General features: G+C 39.8%; 1 protein-coding gene across 2 annotated transcripts in view; it reads left to right on the forward strand.

The window, feature by feature from the left end:
• Window positions 1-22,717, forward strand: part of Chchd3 (coiled-coil-helix-coiled-coil-helix domain containing 3) — a 279,953-nt gene that overhangs the window by 217,067 nt on the left and 40,169 nt on the right. For both annotated transcript variants that reach the window (XM_008836074.3, XM_008836075.3), the window contains one exon: window positions 4,831-4,901. In XM_008836074.3, coding sequence (XP_008834296.1) covers window positions 4,831-4,901 — 71 coding nt within the window. The remainder of the gene's footprint in view (window positions 1-4,830; window positions 4,902-22,717) is intronic.

The raw sequence follows: 22,717 nt of genomic DNA on the forward strand, positions 1-22,717 counted from the left end.
ACTACGTGTCCCCAGGCAGTGTGGGAAGCTAGGCTTCTTAGAGCAGTTTGGGGTTCCACATTAGTTTCTCTCCCAATATTGTCTGCAAATCATTTAAATAATGGTAAGTGGTATTTGCCATCATTCTTCAAAGACACTGGTTGTTTTCACTATGAATGCAAGCTAAATAGTTTATTGATCTTCTTTCTAGAAACCAGTAGTTTACAACTTTATGTGTGCTCAGAATCACCTGAGATAACCTTTTAAAGCTTCATCTTTCTCACTCAACCGTAGAGATTCAGGGTGTGGCTCAGGACATTACAACTTACCAAGCTCCGTGTGTGGCTCTGAAACAGCTGGTCCACAGGCCTTTGCCCGAAAATGGTGGGGAAAGAGTCGGGGTACCTTCCTAAAATCCTGGACCGAGAGTTCAGGCAGCGCCTGGGAGAACATCTGTCATCATCCACTCCATCCTTATTTCAACTCCTCCTAAGAACCAGCAATAGACAGCTCCTTACAACTGTACAGATAGAGGTTCCCACAATGCAGTGCAGCCTGGCCACCCTGGTCATCAGTGACTACAGGAGGAGAGGGGATTGAATTTTCTGACATAGGTCTATCCCTCTCTAGCTCTTTAACTTCCCTTCTGTACCCTCTTCTTCTTGCCTCCCATTTTGTACTTCATAATCGCCCTGTGGGGAATTTATTCTTCTTCAAGAACAGCTATCCAGTCTTTGAAGATTCTTCTTTTAAAGACCTTTTCTTATGGTACTACATGATTTTCATTATTGAGTTAAAAAAGTAAGTGAAGATTGTCATATCAGTAAGGTCTAGAGGTGCAGTAATGTTATTTAAAGCTAAGTGCATCACCAGACCACAGTTACCACTGGTGCAGACTGGACTTGCTGATGGGGACATATCAAAGTGATGGACAAAACCTTGAGGAGAAACAGAGTATTTGCATAGACTCCTTGTATCTCCTACAGGTGATGAATTACAAAATAGCAAATAGTAGCTTTGCTATGGAAAACCCCTACAGACACTTCCCTAACCCCATGATCAGGTCAGCACCACCAGTAGAAAGATCTATTGACTTGTAGCAATGTGTACTGTCATGCACATTGCTCCTGTGGGGTTCTTTGCTATCATGAGTGAGTTCAGCCTAGTCAGGAGAAATTTTTAGTCTTTTTACAAAATACTTGACAATATCCTTGAAGTGTCCATGTCATAGTGCACAAGCAAAGCCTGAGGAACTGTCAGAGGTTAGAGGACACTAAGCTTTGGTAGCTAAATGCTACATGAGGTCCAGGTTTAGGTTTTAGAACAGAAAAGGAACATTGCTGGAAATTTTCCTATAAAATCTTAGAGTTCAGGGACTGGGGAGATGACTCATTTGGCTAAGTGCTTGATATACAGGCAGAATGACCTGAGTTCAGCTCTCTAGCACCCAAGTCCAGTGGTTGTAATCCCAGCACTGGGGAGGCAGAGACAGGCAGATCATTGGAACTCACTGACCAGCTAGTCTAGCCAAATTAGTGCTCTCCAGGCTCAGCGAGAGACTCTGCCTCAAAAAATAAGGTGGAGAGTGAAGAAAACACTCACATCTACCTCTGACCTCTACAACAATTATGCACCAACTCCGTACCACACACACAAAGTTTGGACTAGTCAGTACCTGTTACCATGACTACTGGTTTCAAGTACTGTAGGGCTGTTTCACCACTTAGCTTGTGCTTTGAGTAACATGTTGACATGCGCGAAAGCTGACTGGCATGTGGGAGCCTATTACTTTCTGCCCCTTTTCTGAGTGTAAGTTCTCAGCTAAAGTAGGTGGAAAGCATACACTTGGTGTGTGTGTGTGTGTGTGTGTGTGTGTGTGTGTGTGTGTGTGTGTGTGTATGTATGATATCTCCATGCAGCCAGCATCTTCACAGGTATCTCCTTTCCCTAGGCATTTTCATGTTCTGGAAAATTTCATCATTTGTTAATTGGTCCGTTTGTGGGCAGAGAGAGGTAATGCAGTTTTTTTTATATGTTGTGAATAATATTTTAAGAGTCTCGGTGAACACCCATCTCTCATTTCAAGAACAGAGCAGTAGAGTGAACCGCACACCTGGTATTCCCTTTCTCTGTGGTGCCCTGCACTTCCGTTCCCTTTCTGCCACCACCACAGAACTGCTGCCACCTGGAGCTCATCAGCAGCTTGTTACTTACTAGTCCTTTTCATCATTGTGCACTCTCCCAGGCCACATAAATTGAATTCTAATGTACTTTTTGCTCATTTGAATGTACACGCTTAATTCTTTTTCTGTGCTGTATAATTTTCCACTGGATGAATGCCCCGTATTCATCCTTTCTCCCATTGAAATATATTGAAGGCTTTTGTTTTTGCTTTTGGATGAATGGCTGATGTATTAGAAGGCCAAAGATCTTCAGAACTTCACTAACACACCATCCACACATGTGTTGTGATCCTTCCTTTTCTTTCATATGAGGTGGGAATTTTCTTGGGGATCTAATTTCCCTGGATGGACATTATTGGAATAACAAGGATCTAGTGTTAAATTAGTAAGTAAATGTTTAAATTAATGAAATACTGCCTACATATCTTAAGTATGTTTGTGTTTATTCCTTTAGTAGGTGTGTAGTATTACTTCCTTCGGGTGTTTTATTGTTAGAAATATGTATGTAATGTGGGAAACTGGTCACTGAGGTCGAGGTGTGGAGCCAGATTAAAGCATAAAGCTTTATTCTGAGAATCCTATGGTCAGCTTGAAGCCCATGTAGGTTCAACTTGCTTGTTTAACATGCCAGGAAAATTTTGACATAGGCAGTATCATCATTTTACCTGCGTTTGGCATCGCAAAGGGGAGGGGAACTCAGTGATTTATACAATGGCAGAAATATTGTTTTATTCATTAATCTTGTTAGAAAATTGTGTTATTTTTGAGCATTTAGAATTTGTGCCCAGAGTAGAATTACCCAAATTAGTTATTTTCCTCCAAAATTAATTTATGAGGATGTTGGTCTCACTGTGAAAACGTTGCCCAGCTTCATAGCCCTCTTGCCTTTCTTGATTTCTGCAGCAGCTTGGGTCGAAATAAACAGTGCTAGTTATCATAGATACTTCAGAGGTCGTAAAAACTAGAGAGGAAGCTGGGGAAGGTTGAAAGGACCTAGAACAGAACCTTTCACCCCAATCCTAGCCAGATGTTGTTGTTTTAATCATTTAAAATAAGTGAAAGTGTTAATCCTGCTGTTACTGCTTGGAAGCAGTCAGTTCAGTGGGTAACGCCCACTTGAAGGTGGGTCTCAGTGACGTGTGACCCAGGGCCTTCTCTGCACTGTCAGTGAGAGTTTGATAACTGCCTTTGTTGTTGCTCTCTTTGTTAAAAAAGCTTCCAAGAAAAGCTTAAGCCAAACATGGCAAAAGAGCGTGTGAGAGTGATGGGTGTTTTTAGGGGAAGGAAGTCCTATAAGTGAAGCAGATAGGGAGCTGTGACATAACCTGAAGCTACAGTATCTTGAGAAGACAAATGGCTTTTTGATCGCTTTAGACCTACCGATGAATTAAAATCTCTCCACTTGTAGACGAGTGCCACTGATCATTCAAATTGCACTTTTTAAAGATGCAGAGGCAGTGTACTTAGGATACTGTCTTCATGTCAGAAATGAACCTTTGTACTTGAAAATGATAAAAAATTACAATCAATCCTTACAACTGTTCTGTTCATCTTTATTGATCAGGTGCAAGAAAGATAAATCGTAGCCCAAATAAGATTATAGTAAATGTTAGCATCATAGGGGACAGTACTTGATAGAGAGCCATTCATCATCTCAGATGGTGACCTGTCCATGACTTCAGCCACCCTGAGTCTGCTGTCTAATCACATACCTATTGATTTTATCTACATCCTAGAAACCTGGATTGTTAAATGCAGAGGGGTCGCTAGTGTGAGACATTTTCAGTTTCATTTTCCCACCAACCAATGATGATTTATTAAAAAATAAACCACCCCAAGCCATGCACACGAAACCTGCATGATTAGGGAGCAAAGGCACACAACAGGGCATTGTATTTTGTTGTGTTCTTCTGCACTGCCCTGTGTTTTTCAGGATATTTCATTGAGTCTGGGGGCTCCTGGGTCATTTATGCAACTCCAGACTGGTTTCAAAGTAGCTAGTCAGAGTGGATCATTTTCAGCCCTGCTGCCCCGGGAAGGCATCGCTTTGCCACTCCAGCTTGGTTTACATTGTTCAGGTGTTCATGTAATAATGCCTCCATTTTTTACACTAAAGTGACAGAGTCCGCCTTTTCATTCCTACTGATTGTTACAAATGTTGATGCTGTTTTAGTCATGTGGAGACGACAGAACAAATTCTGTCCCATAAAGTTCCACTATGAAACCAAAATATTGTGCAAAGGACAGCCCTTTAACATCCTAGTTGGAGCACTGGGAAAATGAGAGTATGTGCAGATTTCATTGTTGGAGCTCGTGGAGCCTTTGATTTTGCAGTGGTAGAAACCAAGTTTCATAGATCTACATCATCTTTCAAAAATGTGTTAGGAATTTTCTCAGAAGCATCAAAAATGATGACCATCTACTCTGTAGTTACAGTTTTTACACAAAAAAGTATGACCATCTGCTGTGTAGTTACAATTTTTATACTAACAGCGCTACTGTATTTGACTGTACTGTATTTGTACATCTTTTTCTGTATGTATGCCACTAAGTAAGGAATCGCTCTACTTACTGAGTTGCTGAAGCAATGTTGGTTTTATTTTTTGAAAGATAAGTCTTTCAGACATCTTGCCTTCTTACATAGTGAAAACTTTGTCTTTGTCCACAGAGCTCAGAGTTCTACAAAGTCACCACTGAGGAGTATCAGAAAGCTGCTGAGGAGGTAGAGGCCAAGTTCAAGTGAGTCTTCATACTGTCATATGTTCTTACTGTTCCAGAAAAATGAAAGCATGCTTGTATTGGCTTTTGCATAGAGAACTGCTGGGTGGATTGGAGGATACTTGGAAGTGTTTGGATTGGTCAGGATGTGGCAGTGTTTTCTGCTATACTAGAACATTTGATGAAAGCTTGTTGCAGCTCAATCTATTTTATGAACCAAGAGAAAAATGAAAGCAGTGGTAAAAGAATTTTCATTTGAAATAGTAAGTATGATAGAGCGCCCTTAATTATAAAGGTCATATTAAATTGCTACATTTATTCATGGAAACATGGAAAACATTCATGTTTGTATAGTAAAATGGTGGACATGTCCAAATTTGAATATCCACCTTTCTCATATTTAAACTTTTTATTTCTTAACATGTACCTTGAACACATTTAAATCATAGACTTTACCTCGACCTTGATTATGAAGGTGATATTAAATTGCTACTCTGTTAATACTTGGGATGTCTAAATGAATGTTATGTAATTGATGGATCCAAGTGTCCATGACCCATAGCCATATACGTTCTCACATTGCGTGAGGAGACATCATTCAGATATTTTCCCCAATATATAAGTGATCCTATTGTATAACCCCTATTAGTAGCACATGTGCAAATTAGTGAAGCAAAAAAAGGTGTTGTGACAACTTTAGTTAAAAGATTGCATTGGACTTTGACCTCCTTCCTTGTACATGTTTATAAGCATTTAATAAAACGATTAAACCTTAAGGTAGAATTATTAGTTTCTGCTTCAGTGCAATTTGTATCGTAATGGATATTAGTGTTACTTTAATGTTGATTAAAATAATATTTTTTAAAGGTGGTCTGAGGTATGTTTAAATAGCTAAAACCCTTTGATTTTCCTTAGCAAAATTATTTTTAGAGGATAGTAGAGAACAACAGTGAGTCACAAATCAGTCCCCCCCCCTTTGTCTGTCAGTCTGTCAGTCTCTCTCTTTCACCTCTCTCCTCTGTTTTCTCCCTCCCCTCTTTCCACCCCTCCACCCCCCTCACTCCTACCCCCTCGGTAGAGCCTTGTGTTATGAAGCAGAGGCTGGCCTTAAATTCCTCATTCCACCTGCCACAGTGTGGGATTATAGGCTGAGCCACCACATTTGGCTACAAATCTCACTCTTAAAGATCAGTATGAGATCTTAACAATTTAGATAAAGGGCTAGGGAATGTAGCTCAGTTGGTGGATTTCTTTCCTAGCATGAATAAGGCCCTGAGTTTCATCACCAGCACCTCATTAAATGAGGTCAACCTGAGCTACATGAGACTCTTTTCAAAAACAAAGAATTTAGATAAGGAGTTGGATAGCAAACTGATATTAAAAATTCTATACTTACATATTTTTTATATTATTGCTTTATTTATCTTTTCCCCTAATGTTAGAGTAACATTTTTTAAAACCTTATCAGTATACCATGAGAACCTTTGAGTTGACATCCTGGATATTTCTTCATTATAAGATAATAACTGTAAAAGTAACTAAAATGTAAGATGAGTTCAGACTACAATGATCTATGAAGTTTTCATAAAGATGGCATTTGGGTGTTATTGAAAGGTAAGGAGTAGGAAGAAGAGGAAGATGTTCAGAAGAAAATGAGGCTGTGTAGTTGGTGAGTGACAACCTTAGTGAAGATCCATGGCTTGACTTGCAGGGTCTAGCACAGATAGAGCTGCAGAGGTCACTGGGGTCACCAACTGCCAGGGTAAAGTTTGGTGTTCATTTAGAAAGCAGTCGCTAGTGAGCAGGTGTGCACCCTGATCTAGTGCTCTGTGAGAGTAGTAATCTAATGGTGGGTGTGAGCTTTGGTTGAAGGCATAAGGAACAAGAACCAGAATTTCCAGGTGGGAGCTCCTAGCAAGTGAGATAGAAGATTGGTGCAAAATTGTTATTGAAAGATTAGGTGTGGGTTAGTAACTGGCTAATGGATAAAGTTGTCAGATCTGCCAAGTACAGAAGACTGAATGACTTAAACAGCAGATTTGTTGTCTTAGCAGATGGAGGCGGGACATCTCAAATACAAGAGCTGCAGGGTGAGATTCTTCTGAGGCCTCTCTTTATGGTCTGTACATGGCAGCCTCCTCTTGTGCCCAATCTCCTGTGTATATCTTCTAGTCCCTGTAAAACCAAGCAAGGACACCAGTCATTCTGGAATAGAGCCCACCCTCATCCTAAAACTTAATTATCTCTTTAAAACTTTAAATGCAGTCAAATTTTGAGGACTGGGTATCAGGGTTTTAGCATACAAATTAGAGGGAGAAAAAGACACAGTTGAGTCCATAGTTTTTGGATAGAAGGAACAAAACAACCAAAATGTCTAGCAGATTAGAAAATCCATATGATTTTTCTAGAGGAAAATGTCTGTTTTTAAAATATTTTTATTTTATGTGCATAAGTGTTTTGCCTGCATGTAAATGCACCCATGCATTCAGTGCCCATGGAGGTCAGAAGAGGGTGTTGGATCCCCTCGAAATGGAGTTATAGAAGGTTGTGAGCTGCCATGTGGGTGCTGGGAATTGAACCTGGGTCCTCTGCAAGAACGGCCAGTGCTCTTAACTGTTGAGCCATCTCTCCAGCTCCAAAATGTTTTTCGATGAGAAAATCTCTACTGAAGCCCTACCTCGCCATCCTGCTGCTCAGCCAGGCTTGACTAATGGAGTGAGATGAGGGAGTGCAGAGCACAGTATGAATGTTCTGTGTAGACAGTGTGGACCTGTGGGTTCAACACTTATAAGCAGAGCCTCAGTAGCATCATTCTCTCTTACTATTCTGGCGTCTTATTCTTTATAAGATCCTGTTGTCATCCAGCCCAACTGAAGAGTAAGGCTTTGCCCTTGCCATAGACACATCTGGATTTACACTGGGCTCCTAGACGTAGCTTCAAGCCTTGGAATTCTGCACATAGTAGAAATTGTTGTTTGTTGTGGGCACCTCAGCTGATGTGGTATCAGGGTGGTAGGGTGCCAGAGATTGAACTACGAGACCCCAATGAACCTTGGCACACTCAAGCAGGGGTGAGGGCTCCTTGTTGGCGTTGCTGCAGGTGGACCACCAAATGCAGCTGTCAGCCGGATAATTGTCCTGGGGCTAATATCCACTCTGCATTTGGAACCTACCCAGACTGCATCCCTTCCTCTGATGAATTTTCTGTTGTTATTTCCCTGTAGTGAACCATAACTGACTTAACTTTCAGTAAGTTCTCTGAGACTTTTAGTGAATTATTGATCCTTTAGGATGGACAGTTTAAGAATCCTTCCAAACATTGTTTGTGGGTAGTCTGTGGGATGTTCCCTCAGACTATACTATTTGGTCAACTCAATATCAACACATGCCCAGGTTTCACATATTGTGAAGAAGTTCCAGGAGTTAATGTTTTAGACTGAGCTCTCCTTACATCTGGAGCTTTCCTTTACCCTGCCCCCCATCTCTCTCTCCTCTCTCCTCTCCTCTCTCTCTGAACCTGCTAGATGGAACATCCCAAAGTGTGCTGTTTTGATTTGCAGTGTGTTCCATTTACTATAAAAGAGGTTTACCATCTTCAAAGAACAAAGTTTACTTAGAACTGTATCAGTTACTTTTCTGTTGCTGTGATAGAAACTCCATGACCGAGGGAACTTATAAAAGGAAGATTTTATTTAGCTTACAGTTCCAAGGGGGCAAGAGTCCATCATGAAGGGGAGGCATGGCAGCAGAGGTGGCTGGAGTAGGAGCAGAAGCTAAGCTCTCACATCTTCAGGTAGGCACAGGAAGCAGAGTGCTACTAGAAATCTGGCGAGGCTTAAGAACTGCCTAAGCCCACCCTCAGTGAAGTGCTTCCTCCAGCATGGCCACACTTTCTAAGACCTCCCAAAATAGCACCACCAAGTGGGGACAAAAATGTCCAAATACTTAGAGCCTATAGGGTACATTCTCATTCAAACTATCATGAACTCTGTGTCCCCTTAGAAAATTGACCATCCCAGAAGATCATGACCATCTTTTCCAAAGCAATATTCTGTATTCTTTCTGTTATGTGACAGAACTATCTTGACTGGCCAGATTAGTCTGACTGCTTTCTGTCTGCAAGCAGATGCTTGAAACTCTGACCATCTCGAACTATAAATTGCAATTTTAAGGGAAATATTTTACACAGGAGAGGAATTCACATTGTCACCATAAAAAGAAAGAAAGTGTAAATCATTTGAGGCAGCACATCACTAACATCTCAGCGTGGGTGCCTTCTGCCTGGACAGTCCAGGGTAAGACCAGGTACTACTGTAGGGGTCATACTTCAGTCTGTCAGACTGAGTTTAGACAGCAAATCATTTGTGAGCACATTAGAATTAGTGGGGTATCTGTTTTCCTGCCTCATCTGCGTGGGATTTGTTTCAGAAGCTCCTGTGTGGTACCGTGTTCTACATGATAGTTAGGACAGGCAAGGTCTTACTACTGTTCAACTTAGACTGTATTACAAAAGAACAAATGGGTGATCAACTTGTCAAATGACGATCATTTCAAAGATCCCAAGTTTTACAGTGATAAGAGATATTTGATTTTTTTTCCCTTCAAACATTTTCCTTCACAATGGCTTTAAATTTATAGCTATAAAACATAAATTGGGGCCTGGCAAGATGGTTCAGCAAGTAAGGCACCTGCCATCAAGCCTGACAGCCTGAGTTCAGTTCCTGGAACCTATATGGTGGAAGGAAAGAACTGACTTCTGCAAGTCCTCTGGCCTCCTTTTAAAAAATATTATTTATATTTTGCATGAATATATTGCTTGCGTGTGTGTAAGTGCACCTGTGTCCTGCAGTGCCCACAGAGGTTTGTCAACACTGCCTATCATATTTATCACAACGAGTAGTACCTCCATCTGCAATAGAGAGCAACTTATAATGCTAGTTTATGGTGCTGGTAACATTGCTTCACATGAATGAAAACAGTGTTCTATATTGAGCTTTTTGTTCTACCCGATAGTTTATTGAAATATTACCCTTAACAGTGTTACATAGGATTGGGCGTGTAGCGCAGAGAGTGACTTGCCTAGTGTGCCTGAAGCCCTGAGTTCAATCCCCATTTACTGAAAAAATTTGTTGCATGTATCATGCTTTAGGTCAAGTCTAACACTAAGTAAGTGTTCAATAAATGTTAGAGTTTATTATTACATAAACTCAAGTTACAAAACTATGTGCCACAGGAGAAATTTCTGGTTTTGTTCCCACATGAAATCTAGCTGCTATTAGATCCCTCCCCCAACAGAACAGTAGAAGAACTATGGACCCTAAGGGAGTCTATAGTCAGTACTCTAAGCACATAAAGCACTCATAACAGTATTGTAGAGTGCTGCAGGGCCCTGTTTCCTGTCATCATCAGAATTAGTTCCCTCTGGTAAATTGGAGCTCACGTGCCTTGCATATAGAAGAGATGCTACCCCAATGTTTATGCATACATGGATGACTTTTTATCTGTAAGGCAAAGATCAAGTAAATGCACAACACATATCAAAGAAATGGAAAATACTTCAAAGATAATAAAAATACTGTAAAGACAATATCAAAGAATTCCCATGCTGTCTTTTAAGTAGTGAAGTGACCAATTTTTTACCTTCCATAAAAGAAAAGGAAAAATAAAATCCATGTAGAAAGTGACATGGATCTCTGAAAATATTTTTGGAGAGGTTTTATTGGAGGCTTAGCTTTCTAGCTTGGCTTCTGTTTCTTTGAACGATGGAGCACTTGTGAAGGAATATGGTCGTATGAGGTCTTACTTGAATGCAGGTAATAGTCCTTTGTGTGGCAGATTGCAGAAGAAGCTTTCACTTTTATCCTTGAATGAAGCCATTGAAACCTTAATTCTAAATGTAGGCTCATGGGAAGAAACTTGGGTTAGCCTTACAAAGTATTAAAAGATTAGCTAACCTGAAGGAGCGAGCAGCTGAGGTGCTTTGAGAGTATCTGAGGAATGCTATGCACAACTTACACAGATATGATGGACTTTGCAAGTATTGCTGCATGCTGAAAGGTTTGTTGGTTTTTTTCCCCAGTATAAAACTCTTTAAAATGCCTTGGGGTTTGGGGTCCCACTTTGATGGTGCTGTTTAGTTTCTTTTTAGAACGTGGATTTTGATGGCTGTACTTGGAAAGTCTTGAGGCTGTATCGGCAGGTGCTTCTGTTCTTTATAATTACTGCCTGGATCATGGACAGTTGTAAGCAACAGTGCTTAAAGAGCCTGCTTAATTGGCTGTAAAATAATTAAATAAGGTTTTGACTGGCAAATTTATAATTCTCTTAGATGCCTAAGCCAATGTGCCTAAATGTCAATGTGACTTCAGTTTGGAAATATTAGATTAATAGTAGTAATTGTACTGTAGGTACAAAGTTTACTCTGATTAATAGTCTTAAATCTGTTTGAGAAGTTTAGTCAGGTAAATTTATGTTGCATACCTTTCCGCCTAAACTTTTAATTAAAAGTGATTTCAAAAGTTTGAGTTGCTCAGTTTTACTTTGCTGCTCATCCTGGATTCTCTGACGTTGGGCTCTTGCAGGTTTTCAGTGACTCCTGCTGCCTCATTGAATCACTTGTGTTACCAAGGAATGACGTTATATGCTGCTATCTGTGTGTTTGTCTCTGCAGCAGACAGGTTCCCTGCACATTATCCCTCACACTTCTCAATGTCTACTTACAGTCTATGTTAGTGCTGTGTGAATGGATCTGATATACCAAATGTACATGATAAATGTTTTATCTCTGATTCTCATTGATCATTTTCAAAATGATCAAATGCTTTATCTCAGTAAGACGCTAATTCACATTGATCAAATTCGAAATGACCAAGTTGACTTGGTTTCTGCTGAACACAAATTATATTAAAACATTACTTGAACATGCTGCCTTTCCTAATGCAGGAGTTCTATTACAGCCCTTATGTTATAACTAGAGTTGTTATGTTATAAAGATGTCTCCTTCTTAAAGACAAGTTTACCCAAGAAGAAAAGAATGCGACATTAGAGGAAGAACAGGGCTTCAGGCAAAGATTTGGGCTTTTACTACCAAATTAACTTCTGCATTTGTATTGGGCCTTTCTTCCCCTTTTTTAATTCACAGAACTGAGCCAGAAGTACCTCAGCTGCAGCAGTGACATTTTATTCCCTATGGCTCTGGAAGCCAAGTAACATCTTGATTATTCAGTGAGAGAGTAATTGAAAAGGCAAAATTCTAGATAAAATAAATTTACCCATACCCTCTGTGAATATACTTCCTGGTTACAATTGCCTATTTAGAAGTTCGGGTTATCTGTTGGGTTTTGGTTTTTAAACATCAGCTCACCTGTTTCAACCTCTGTAGTGTTTCTCCTGTCCTGTGCAATGAGAGGAGGATTTAAATTCTGTTAAAGAAAAATCTTTGTACTTAAGAATATACTTTGGGACTAGAGCAATGGCTCAGCAGTTAGGAGTGTTTACTGCTCTTCCAGAGGGCCCGAATTCAGTTCCTAGGTATCTCTCACAACTGCTGTAACTCCAGTTTCAAAGGATCTGATGCCCAGAAACGCCTGCAAGCACATGGTACACTTAAATTCAGATAGACATACATATATATATAAATAAAAATAAATATTTTAAAAAAGTATTTTACTTATTATTTTCATTTTTACTATTTTTATTTTATGCATATGACTGTATTGTCTGCATGAGTGTACGTGCACTGTGTCACGCAGTGCCCGTGGAGGTCGGAAGAGGGTGTTTGATCCTCTGGAACTGGAGTTAGAGACGGTTGTTAGCTGCCATGTAGGTGCTGGGAATCGAACCCAGGTCCTCTGCAAGAGCAGTCGGTGCTCTTAACTGCTGAGCTCTCTCTCCAGCCCCACAAAACAAATCTTATTTTTTAAAAGAATACAGTGGGCTCTTACTCTCATCAGTAAACTATAACCCTCACTCTTTTTAGGGCCTGCAAGCTGAAGGGCATAAAATTAGGAAGTTCTTATGGATCTTTATGGGGGAAAAATGATCTTAATTTGCTTTGTTAATCCTGTTATGGCACTGGTGTACATCTTCAGGTGTTTATTGATGATGTCATCAGGAATATGAAGAAGCCTAGCTCTCAAGCTTTGCTTATTTTTCCCCTAAGTCTCAGATTAGTTCCAGAGAGACTGCTTTGAAACATACCAGTGTTTGACAGTATTTTTATGGTAAACACTTATAATTGGTTATGTTTGGGGAAAAAACAAGAAACAAACCTCCTCCATCTCCAAGATTGGAACCCTCTGATCAAATCTATCTGGTTAGAGGTTTAGATTTTGTTGTTGTTGTTGTTGTTGCTTTAACTTTAAATCGAATCTCTGTGCTTAATCTACCTAATTTTTTTTCCCTTTTTGGGTCAGGGTCTCACTATATAGCCCTGGCTGGCCTGGAACTCACTGTAGTGAGCAGGCTGGCCTTAAACTCACAGAGATCCACCTGCCTCTGCCTCCCCAGTGCTGAGATTAAAGGCCTGTGCCACCATACCCAGCTGACATACTATTTTTTAAAGAAAATAAAAGTAAATGCTAAGACATTCTCAACTTGGAAGTTAGATGTCCACCTGTGCTATTTCTGTATTTCCTGCCTGTCTCCCATAGCTTCCACTCCATTCATGATATCCTGCAGAAAGGGTCCAGGCAGCATGGACAGTGAATTAGAATGGAGATCTAAAAAGGCAAGAACAAGCCTAGAAACTAGGGAGGCTCTAAGAAGTCAGTACACACTACAGCCAACCCATGAACAGCTGCACTTGGTCCAGGTGACTATAGAAATATTCTCATCCCTTCAGTGAGTTTGGGAAGAAATCAGTTGTTCAAGGTGAAACCAATTTAGCTACATCCTTTCATAAATCTGACCTGGAACTCCCTTCACTAACCCAGCCTTTAGCAGTTGGGAATGGTTGGCAGAGTCTTCTCCTTTCATGCAGTCTCTTCATGCACTCTGAGCAAAAACAGTCATGCTCTTGCCCTCAGTTTCGTGGCCCTAAGCTTGTGAATTCATTCTTTCCTTGTAAGAAAACAAATTGTTCTGTTTTCCCCTTCAGGAATATTAGCATTGAACTTTCTTCTTCCCCTTCAGGAATATTAGCATTGAACTTTCTTCCTTAATCAATATGATCCATTAAGAATCTAGCATACCCTATGTGTTATATGAAATATTAATTGAGCCCTGTTAGATAAATGAAGATTTGGCCAAAGTGATCTCTTGCTCTTCCCATGTATCATAATGTGTTAAGTGGGAACTTTGTGGATTGAAGAAACATGGTATTTTAGAATGTGTTTATTGATCCTTGCTTATTTGAGTAATTAACTACATGACTCCCAGTTTTACTCAAGTTATTTCTAACTAGAGCTTTTCGTCGTGCTGATACTGGCTAGAATTAATTTACTTTGTAAGGGCTCCAACTGAAAATAATTTCTCTAATTTTGTCCTTTGATCCTTTCAAAGATGAGGAAACATTTGGTTTTCAAGTGCCACTCAGCTACAGGTAGAGCAGTGACACTCACAGGAGGGACAATTAAAGTTAATTATCATCTGACTGACCACCACACTAAAAATGTCCAGGAAGACATCTGTAAGGTAGCTTTAAAATTCTGTCACTATGTCAGATTTACAAAGCTAACCTTCTTAAGACGTGAGTGTGCTTTAAAAATGTATCACAGAAGTTGCCTGTCCATGAAAATGGGAGGCTTGGGGAGGTCTAGGATGTCACCCTGGTTAGCTGTCTGCTCATGTCTTGTCACTACAGTTTGGGAAATGCTATCAGTTCTTCCTGCTTTTAACCAAGCAAGTTGATATGCAAATAGATGCCCACTTGCTGTGCATGAGATGCAATCATGTACAAAAATTGAAACGTGAGTTTTCCATTCATTCCCTTTCCAAATTCTCCAACCTCTACAAAGCTTTTCAATGTAATCATGCTATTTTTTTTTTAATAATTTACTGAGAATTTTGGGGCTGGAGAGATGATGGCTCAATGGTTAAGAGCACTGACTGCTCTTGCAGAGGATTTCATACATGCATATAAGGTGTTTAGATCAAATCCATGCCCACTCCCTCCCCTCCAGCTCCTCCCATATCTCCCCATCACTTTTTTCTAATAATTTCATGTACTCTTTCTTTTTCTTTGATTTATTTCTTTTTTTATGGGGCTTTTGGCTACTCTAACATTCCTCTCTCTGAAGAGGTAACCCAAAAATCTTTTAAGGATTAGATAAGACCTCCCAAATACTTTGTCCATTTTTAGCCTTTGGAACGGTATATGTTGCTAAGAGGCCCAAGGACATTGTGGGTTTTAGCCAAGAAACTGGCTACTTTTCTTTGGGTCTTTTTTCCCTAACTGCCTAGCCAATTCCTACTTCCTATTCTTATCACACCTCCTCTGAAGAGGTTACCCAACTTGTGGGTAGGAAATTGGAACGCAGACCACCCTGGCTTCTTCCATGCTGAACAGGGATGCAGGGTGAGGCAGTTGTAGTACCCCTTCAGTGAGTTTATCTAAAAGACTCCCAAATTGCATAACTCTTATCTCTAAGGGGAAAAGAAAGTCCTTGAATCGTGATAGGAGGTGTGAAGAAGTAAAGGCAAGAGTAATTAGTATTACAAGTTCTAGACAGGGGGCTAGAAAAAAGCCAGAACAGGGTAATTTTCAAATGTTCATATGAGAGTCCATTGAAATTTCTTGACAAAGTCTTCTAAAACATCCCTCTGTTGGGTTCCTCCTCATTTTTCTTTTGTCTGCCAAGGCTGGACTCGAAAGGATGAATTCAGGATTTGCTTTCACGTATTTTGATAGCTGTTGGAGTGGTTAGAATCAGTGTCAGTTCCCTCTTAAAGACTTCTAGATAGGGGGAGAAAATAAATTTATCCATAATTTTAGAACAATAGCTGGTTGTCTCCCTTAGCTACAGGTGGGCACTACAGTATTGGAGACCAAGATTTGAAGTTTTACATCTGGGCAGAACAAAATCATCAATGAGAAATAATTGTCTAAATAACTTTTTATGTGGACTTAAACCAAATGCCTGGGAAATGTAATCCCTTGAACTCTTAAAGAAATATACTGATCACTTTAGTCTTTGGTTATACTTTCCTTTTGGGTGTTTAAAACCATACAGTTGGCCCAAATAAACCAATTTATTTTTACTCTTCAGGTCTTTGGAGGATCTGTTCCTTCTTCTACCAGTTCCATCCCTGTGAAGGTAAGTCAAAGGTCCTACTCGACCATGGCTGGCTTCACTTGGAAGCATGGAGGAAATGTTTCCTCTGTGTTGACTGGGAACTAGTTCAAGTCCATGTCCTCCCTGAATAAGAGGACAGATGACTCACCACAGTTACAGGACATTTCGAGAGATGTTCCATAGTCCCCTGGAACTTAGTTAACCTTGGAGGGCAAGGGGCAAAAACTGTCCTTTAAGTCCCTCTGACCAGATTAGTATAGGCCTCAAAGTATGGCTTTTAAACATCCTATAAGGTTAGTTCCACCAGTCTGGTACTTTTAATTACCGTGTACTATGTAGATAAAGCTTGGGTGAAAAACCAAATATTCTCAAATAAACCTTGACTAAATATATATTTCGTTCCTTAAACTAGTTGACTAAACCATGACCTTAGAAATTTTAAGATTATGTGTTTATTATTTTTGTCTCATCCTTTATATATCATAACAAACCTACAAAGACCATCATTACTTGCTTAGGCTTTCTCATTTTTTTTCTATCTTGGAAAATATCTCCATTCCCATATCCTTTTAACATCTTTTACATTCTGATTTTCTTTCCTTTTCTTTTTTTAATAATTTTGAGACATAATAGCATTAACATATTTTCTGTCTGTCATAAGAATTGTTTTCCTGGGGATACTAAGCAATGCTTTATTCCCATTCAAGACAATGTTTGGTTAAAGTTTTACAGGGGAAGTTTTACTGAGCTTACTTACCAAAATAACTGAGGGGTTGCTGAGGTGTATATATGACCTGAGGGTATGCACACTAGAAAGCTCGTGCATGAGTCATGCCTTCTCTTCCTAGCCTTCCCAGTTTGTATACTTTAGCCCTCCCCAAATCCAGGAGGCCATGTGTGATTAGGACCAAATTACTACAGTTGGCTGGGAAGAGTGGCTGGATACTCCCAGTGAGGGTCCAATGACCCTGCTTGGCCCTCCTTTAATGAATGAGCACAACCGTCAACAAGCCCAATTGTGACGATGTTTAGCGATCAGACTCGGCTGAAGTCATGATGATGGCAGTTATTTCATGCAGAAGAGACTGCTGTACAGCATCATCTTACTAAAAGGACATGGAATTTTAAAGGATTTGGTGCTAGGATCTACATATGAGGGAGGACATGCGTCGTTTGTTTTTCTGAGTCTGTGTTACTTCACTTAGTGTAACAGTTTCTAGATCCATCCATTTACCTGCAAATTTCATCATGCTATTTCTTAATGAAAGAAATGCTAATAAAATTTTTTAGTTGAACAAAAACTTTCAGGATGATGGTACTCAGATATTCCTGCTCATTTGATTATATAGCAACCAAACTTGCCATGTGGGTACAATCAGGGATTTCTGGCTCTTCTGATTTTTCATAGAAAGTAAACAGAATATAAATATTGATAAATTAGAGAAGAGTTTGAGTTCTGCTCATTTTAAGGCAGCATTAAGAGAATTTTTTTAATGGGTGAAAGATTCGAACAGATGCTTCAAAGGAAGATACAAGAAAGGCCACTTAGCACATGAAAAGGGTTTGACATCATTAGTTGCCAGGGAAATGTGAATTTAAACTGGCTGAATGGTAAAAATCAAAGACCGACAGCATTTAATTATCCAAAAAAATGATGTAGAGAAACCAGAATTCTCATTGCTTTACTGGTAGGGTTATAAAACAGCAAAACCACTTGGGAATTTTTTTTGGAGGCTTCTTATAAATTCAAACACACACAACAACTCACACATACACTTGCTCTGTGACCCATTTCCCCATGAGAAGAAAAGGCATACATCCACAAAAAGTCCTGTGCAGGTCTATAGCAAGTTTATTCATAGTAATAAAAAACTAGAAACAACCCAAATGATCAACAGAGGAAGAATGGGCAAATAGATGGGTGTACTCATATAGTAGAACACTGTTGAAGAAGCTGGGGGAAGAAGGGAGGGTGGGGAGGTAGAATAGGAGAGATCAGACAAACAGGGCTGTTGATATATGCAAGAACCTGGGTGAATCTCAGAAACGTTGTGTTAAGCAGGAAGAAACCAATACAGAATAATACTACTGCATATAGTTTCATTTATACAAAGTTCAAAAATAGAATTGCACTGATAGAATCTGAACATGGCTGGTACATCGGATAGTAAGGAACTTGATTGAAAAGGGATGCACACAGGTGAGCTTTCTGAATGTTGAAATATTTTCACTTAAGGTCAGAGTGTTATGTTATATAGTAGTTATGTATGAAACATTAAATACTAGCCTTTTCTTTCAAACCCTGTTTAATCTTTTAGGTCCGTCCTCACACCCCCACACACCCCATTTATGAAAAGGCCCTGATGCATCTGGAACCTGGTGGCCTGGTCTGTGTTGGTGGAGTCCTTCCCCATCTTTGGCCAGCCCTGTTCTCCATTCCTTTGTTCCTGTTCTTTAGCCGACTGAGAAGGACTGTGAGGTTGGACCCCAGCCAACAGGAGAAAGACAGTGCTCCTGTGTTAGAGATTACAAAGCCTGTCAGGCTTCAGGGCCCCGGGTGCTTGCTGGATCTGACTGACCATACAACACATCCTTTTGCAAAAGTAAAAGCTGCCTTGCCAAGTTTCTTTTGCTTTTTCCCTGTGTTCTTTGTGCAGTATTCATGGTGTCCTTGGACCTCGGATTTTATTTCTAACAGTTATACCTCAGTTACTCTGAATTCACTGTTATAATTAGGAAAAAATACTAGAAATATTGGAAATCCCCACTTTTGGACTGTATTTTGTCCAAAGTATTTCTTCAATCTTATCATAGTCTTAAGAAACTTATGATTGTGCTTTCTACCTATAATCATATGTTTTCATTAGAATGTAAGCATCTTATCTCAAGCCAGAGCTGTTCATTTGGTATGTTTTGTTACTATAGAAACACAAAGGAACACATCTTACTTGTTTTCTTAAGAATTGTTCTTTTATTCCTTCTTAAATAACATTTGCCTTTTATACTCCATGGATCTTACAAGCACAAAGAAGTTAGATATTTGATAATTACAGCATGTATACAAGGAAGACCAAGAGCTGCTGTTGTGTGGTGGGGGTTTGGGGTGTTTGCTGGCTTATTTGCTTGCTTGTTTGTTTGTTTCTTTGTTTGTTTCAGTTTCATTGCCATTTAGCCACATGCCTTATCTATAGGCCTGGTAAGTTATTTTTGATAAAGGGATTCTGAAAGCAGTATTGTAAATAAAACATTTGTACAGTCAGCAACACTGATGCATTTTAATATAATAATCTTAGGCAGCAGTTTGCTCATACCACTCATTGAATCCTGGCAGAATGCTTGAAAACTTGTAAAAGCTTGCATCTTGGCCCTTCCCTACATGTTGAAATGAAAGCACACATGTTCCCATGTGAAAGTGTCGCCAAGCATCCCAGCCATCCCCAACTTGCTCACATGGCTGCCTTAAATTACTTTATGCCTTCTCTTTGATTGGCCAGCAGTTAGATGGCCTCATTCCCTTTGAGAGTGTGTCTAAGTGCTGGTAATCAGCTGCGTCCCCTGAAAATTGATGGATGTGCTCATTAAGGTGAATTCTTGCTCTTGGCTCTGATTCACCAGCCTCCTCAGCTAGTGTTTCTGGATGAACCTGGCAGGGAATTCTGTGCCATGATACATGTGGCTTTATTCTCTTTTTTCAGACACTGAAACCTCCTTTCTTACTATGTTCAACATGCATTGTGGGGAATCTTAGCACAAAGAAGTCAGCTATTTGCTAATTACAGTATTTACACAGGAAGGACCAGGGGCTGCTGTTGTGTGGTGGGATTCGTTTTCATGCTCTGCCATTTGTTTCTCATTTTGTGCTCTGGTGCTTCTGCATCTACACACATATTTATCTGTGAAGCAGCTCCATCTACGGAGACTCAGAAGACTCCCAGTCTGTAACTGCCATGGATCTCAGCAGAGCCGCTGGGTGAGAGATGCATTTAGTAAGATTTGTGATTAGGCTTTCGAAGGTAGCCCACACCTGTTTCTGCTTTCAGGATGAAAAATGAATTCCCAATTACTGTCAGCATGTTCAGACACGACATTCACATGGTGGAAGCCTGCTCAGCCTGCCTTCTGCTGGGCCCCCAACTAGGAGCCCATCAGTTCGGTAAAAGGGGTGTGTTGGCAAGGAAGAGAAGAGGAAAGGAGATCCTTTCTGATCCCTTTCCATTTGTTGCGCCTGTGCAAGCTGTGGGCAGGAGGTCAGTGCCTCTCACCTTTGTTTCCTCCGCAGAGCTCTTGAGCAAGATGAAGTGATCAAAGCTGGGTGCCAGCGCGTCGTCACAGTCTCATTATTCTGCAAGCTGCACACCCAGATGCTGCTGTTTTCTGCATCAGGCCTGGCTGATTCACATTCATAACACCTCCATTACAGTTCATTTGGTACCGCTCATCATTAACCTGTTCTTCTCTTTGCATGAGAGTGTTTCTTTAATACAGAAGATGCCAAAGTAAAGGAGGAAATCTGAGTGCATAGTATGTCTTTCCAGGATCCTGGTTAGTTGATAAGAAGCAGGAGAATGTTCTGTTGCTACTTATATAACTGGGGGTTTGAGTTTGATAGTGAGGTGCTGGTTTGCCATATTTTTGAAGTCATAAATTTGAGAGACGGGATTTTGCCAGACCAATTTCATCTCTGCTCTATCTTGGGACTTCTTTTCTATTAGTGAATCCTGATATATATCCCCATTTGTTTGTTTTCTTCACCCAGAAGAGCTCCATAACATACGTCTATTGTTTAAAGGTTTTAATGTCACAGCTTTGCTTGGAAGTGCTGAGTCCTCACAAGAGTCCTTAAGTTCTCTTAAGTTCTGTCCACTGAAAATATACAGGTCTAAGTTTAGTCTCTGCCCCACAGAGGTTTTATACATTTGCTCAAGAAAAATTTGCATGCATCCAGATGGTTTTTCTATATTGGGAATACGAAGAGTGACTAAAATGTTTTAAGGTACAAACAAAATGCTAAAGGAAAAATGAGGGTTGGCGCTTGTCTCGAGCTTGTCTGTGGAAGTGACCTGCATAGATTGGGTCTTCTCACCTTGAGATGTTCTGAAGCAGAGGAGGAGAATGGCTTCTTATAAAGAACTCAAATACTAGAAACACTGGAGGACTGGACACCACGTGAGGCCATAAAGGAAGACTGGACTTAGACTTTGAAGGAGTTTAAGTACTGTGTTTTGAAAAGACAAAGTTGATAAGTTATACAGATGCAACCAAAATTTGTACCTACTGGGGAATATTTTTATCACCTATGCTTGTTTGGTGCCCATAATTCCCACTGTCTGAACTCTATTTTGAATTGCTCACTGTTTCTAGAGCCCCCTATCAAATATATTGGGTGTTTATCCTTTGTATATATTTGTTATAACTCCCTTCACAAACATACTCAAGCCAAACCTTCTCCCCATGCAGTACCATGCAGCCACAGCCAGGAACAGCACAGAATCCTCATGTGTACGTGGGACCATATGAGTAGGGCTTCTCTCTTAAAGCAGGAACTTTGGTCCAATTAGTGTATTTAAGTCTTCCCTCTGGCTGAGGATAAAATATGATTATATTAATATAAATTATATATTATGATTCATTATATCATTAGTTACTATTGTATTCCTATATTAATATGCATTCAAAAATAAGCACATATTTTGTTGTATTAACAAAGTTCAAGGTCTTCAGTGAATGGGACGTAGATGGTTTGATTAGAAAATTGAGGGGAAAAGTTCAAGAAGGAATTGATTTGGGAAATTGGGTTTGAATGAGGAGACCAGCTTTTACCACATTGAAGTGGTGTATGTTTACCTGTTAGTGTGCCCAGCCACCATCTCTCTGAATGGTTCCCTAAGAATTTGTGAGCTACATCCCACAAGTCATAGGGAAAATGTGTTAGAGGTAAATTTACTGGGCGTATTTAGACCTGATTTATCTGGCTGTCCATTCTTTTATTTATATGCATGACTCTGAACTCACCCCCAGTATGCTAAATGAGCTCACAATCTAGATAAATTTTCTATTGATAGTCTACTTAAAGATACTAATGTTTTTCAAATATCTTCTCACCTTCCCACTGAATTGTATGCTCCCCTTTTGTCTTTCGATAAACTTCTTGAGAACTTAGTCCAGGAAGTAAAAAGAATGCACAAATTGTTCAGTACTGTTATCGGTTTGAGTTTAAATTACTGGGTTTTTTTTTCTTAACAAAGAAAATGTTTTTCTTCTCTTTCCTAAGTCAACCCCTTGAAAGTAAAGTATGTAAAGTTGTATTTTAGTATTAATGCTTTTACATTTATCTTCGTGAATAAAAATGTAATAAGGGGGGCTGGAGCCATGGCTCAGCAGTTAAGAGCACTGGCACTCTTGCAGAGGACTGGGGTTCAGTTCCCAGCACCCACATAGTGGCCTACAGCCATCCTTAACTCCAGTTCCAGGGGCTCGGACTCCTCTTCTGGCCTCCATGGGCATTATACAATAGGAGTGCATTTACATATATGCAAAAAACCACTAATACACATAAAATTAAAACAATTTTTTAAATGTTACTAAGCATAGGTTTAGTCTTAG

Source organism: Nannospalax galili, unplaced genomic scaffold (assembly GCF_000622305.1).
Source record: "Nannospalax galili isolate Female #2095 unplaced genomic scaffold, S.galili_v1.0 scaffold1617, whole genome shotgun sequence".
Lineage (NCBI taxonomy): Eukaryota > Metazoa > Chordata > Mammalia > Rodentia > Spalacidae > Nannospalax > Nannospalax galili.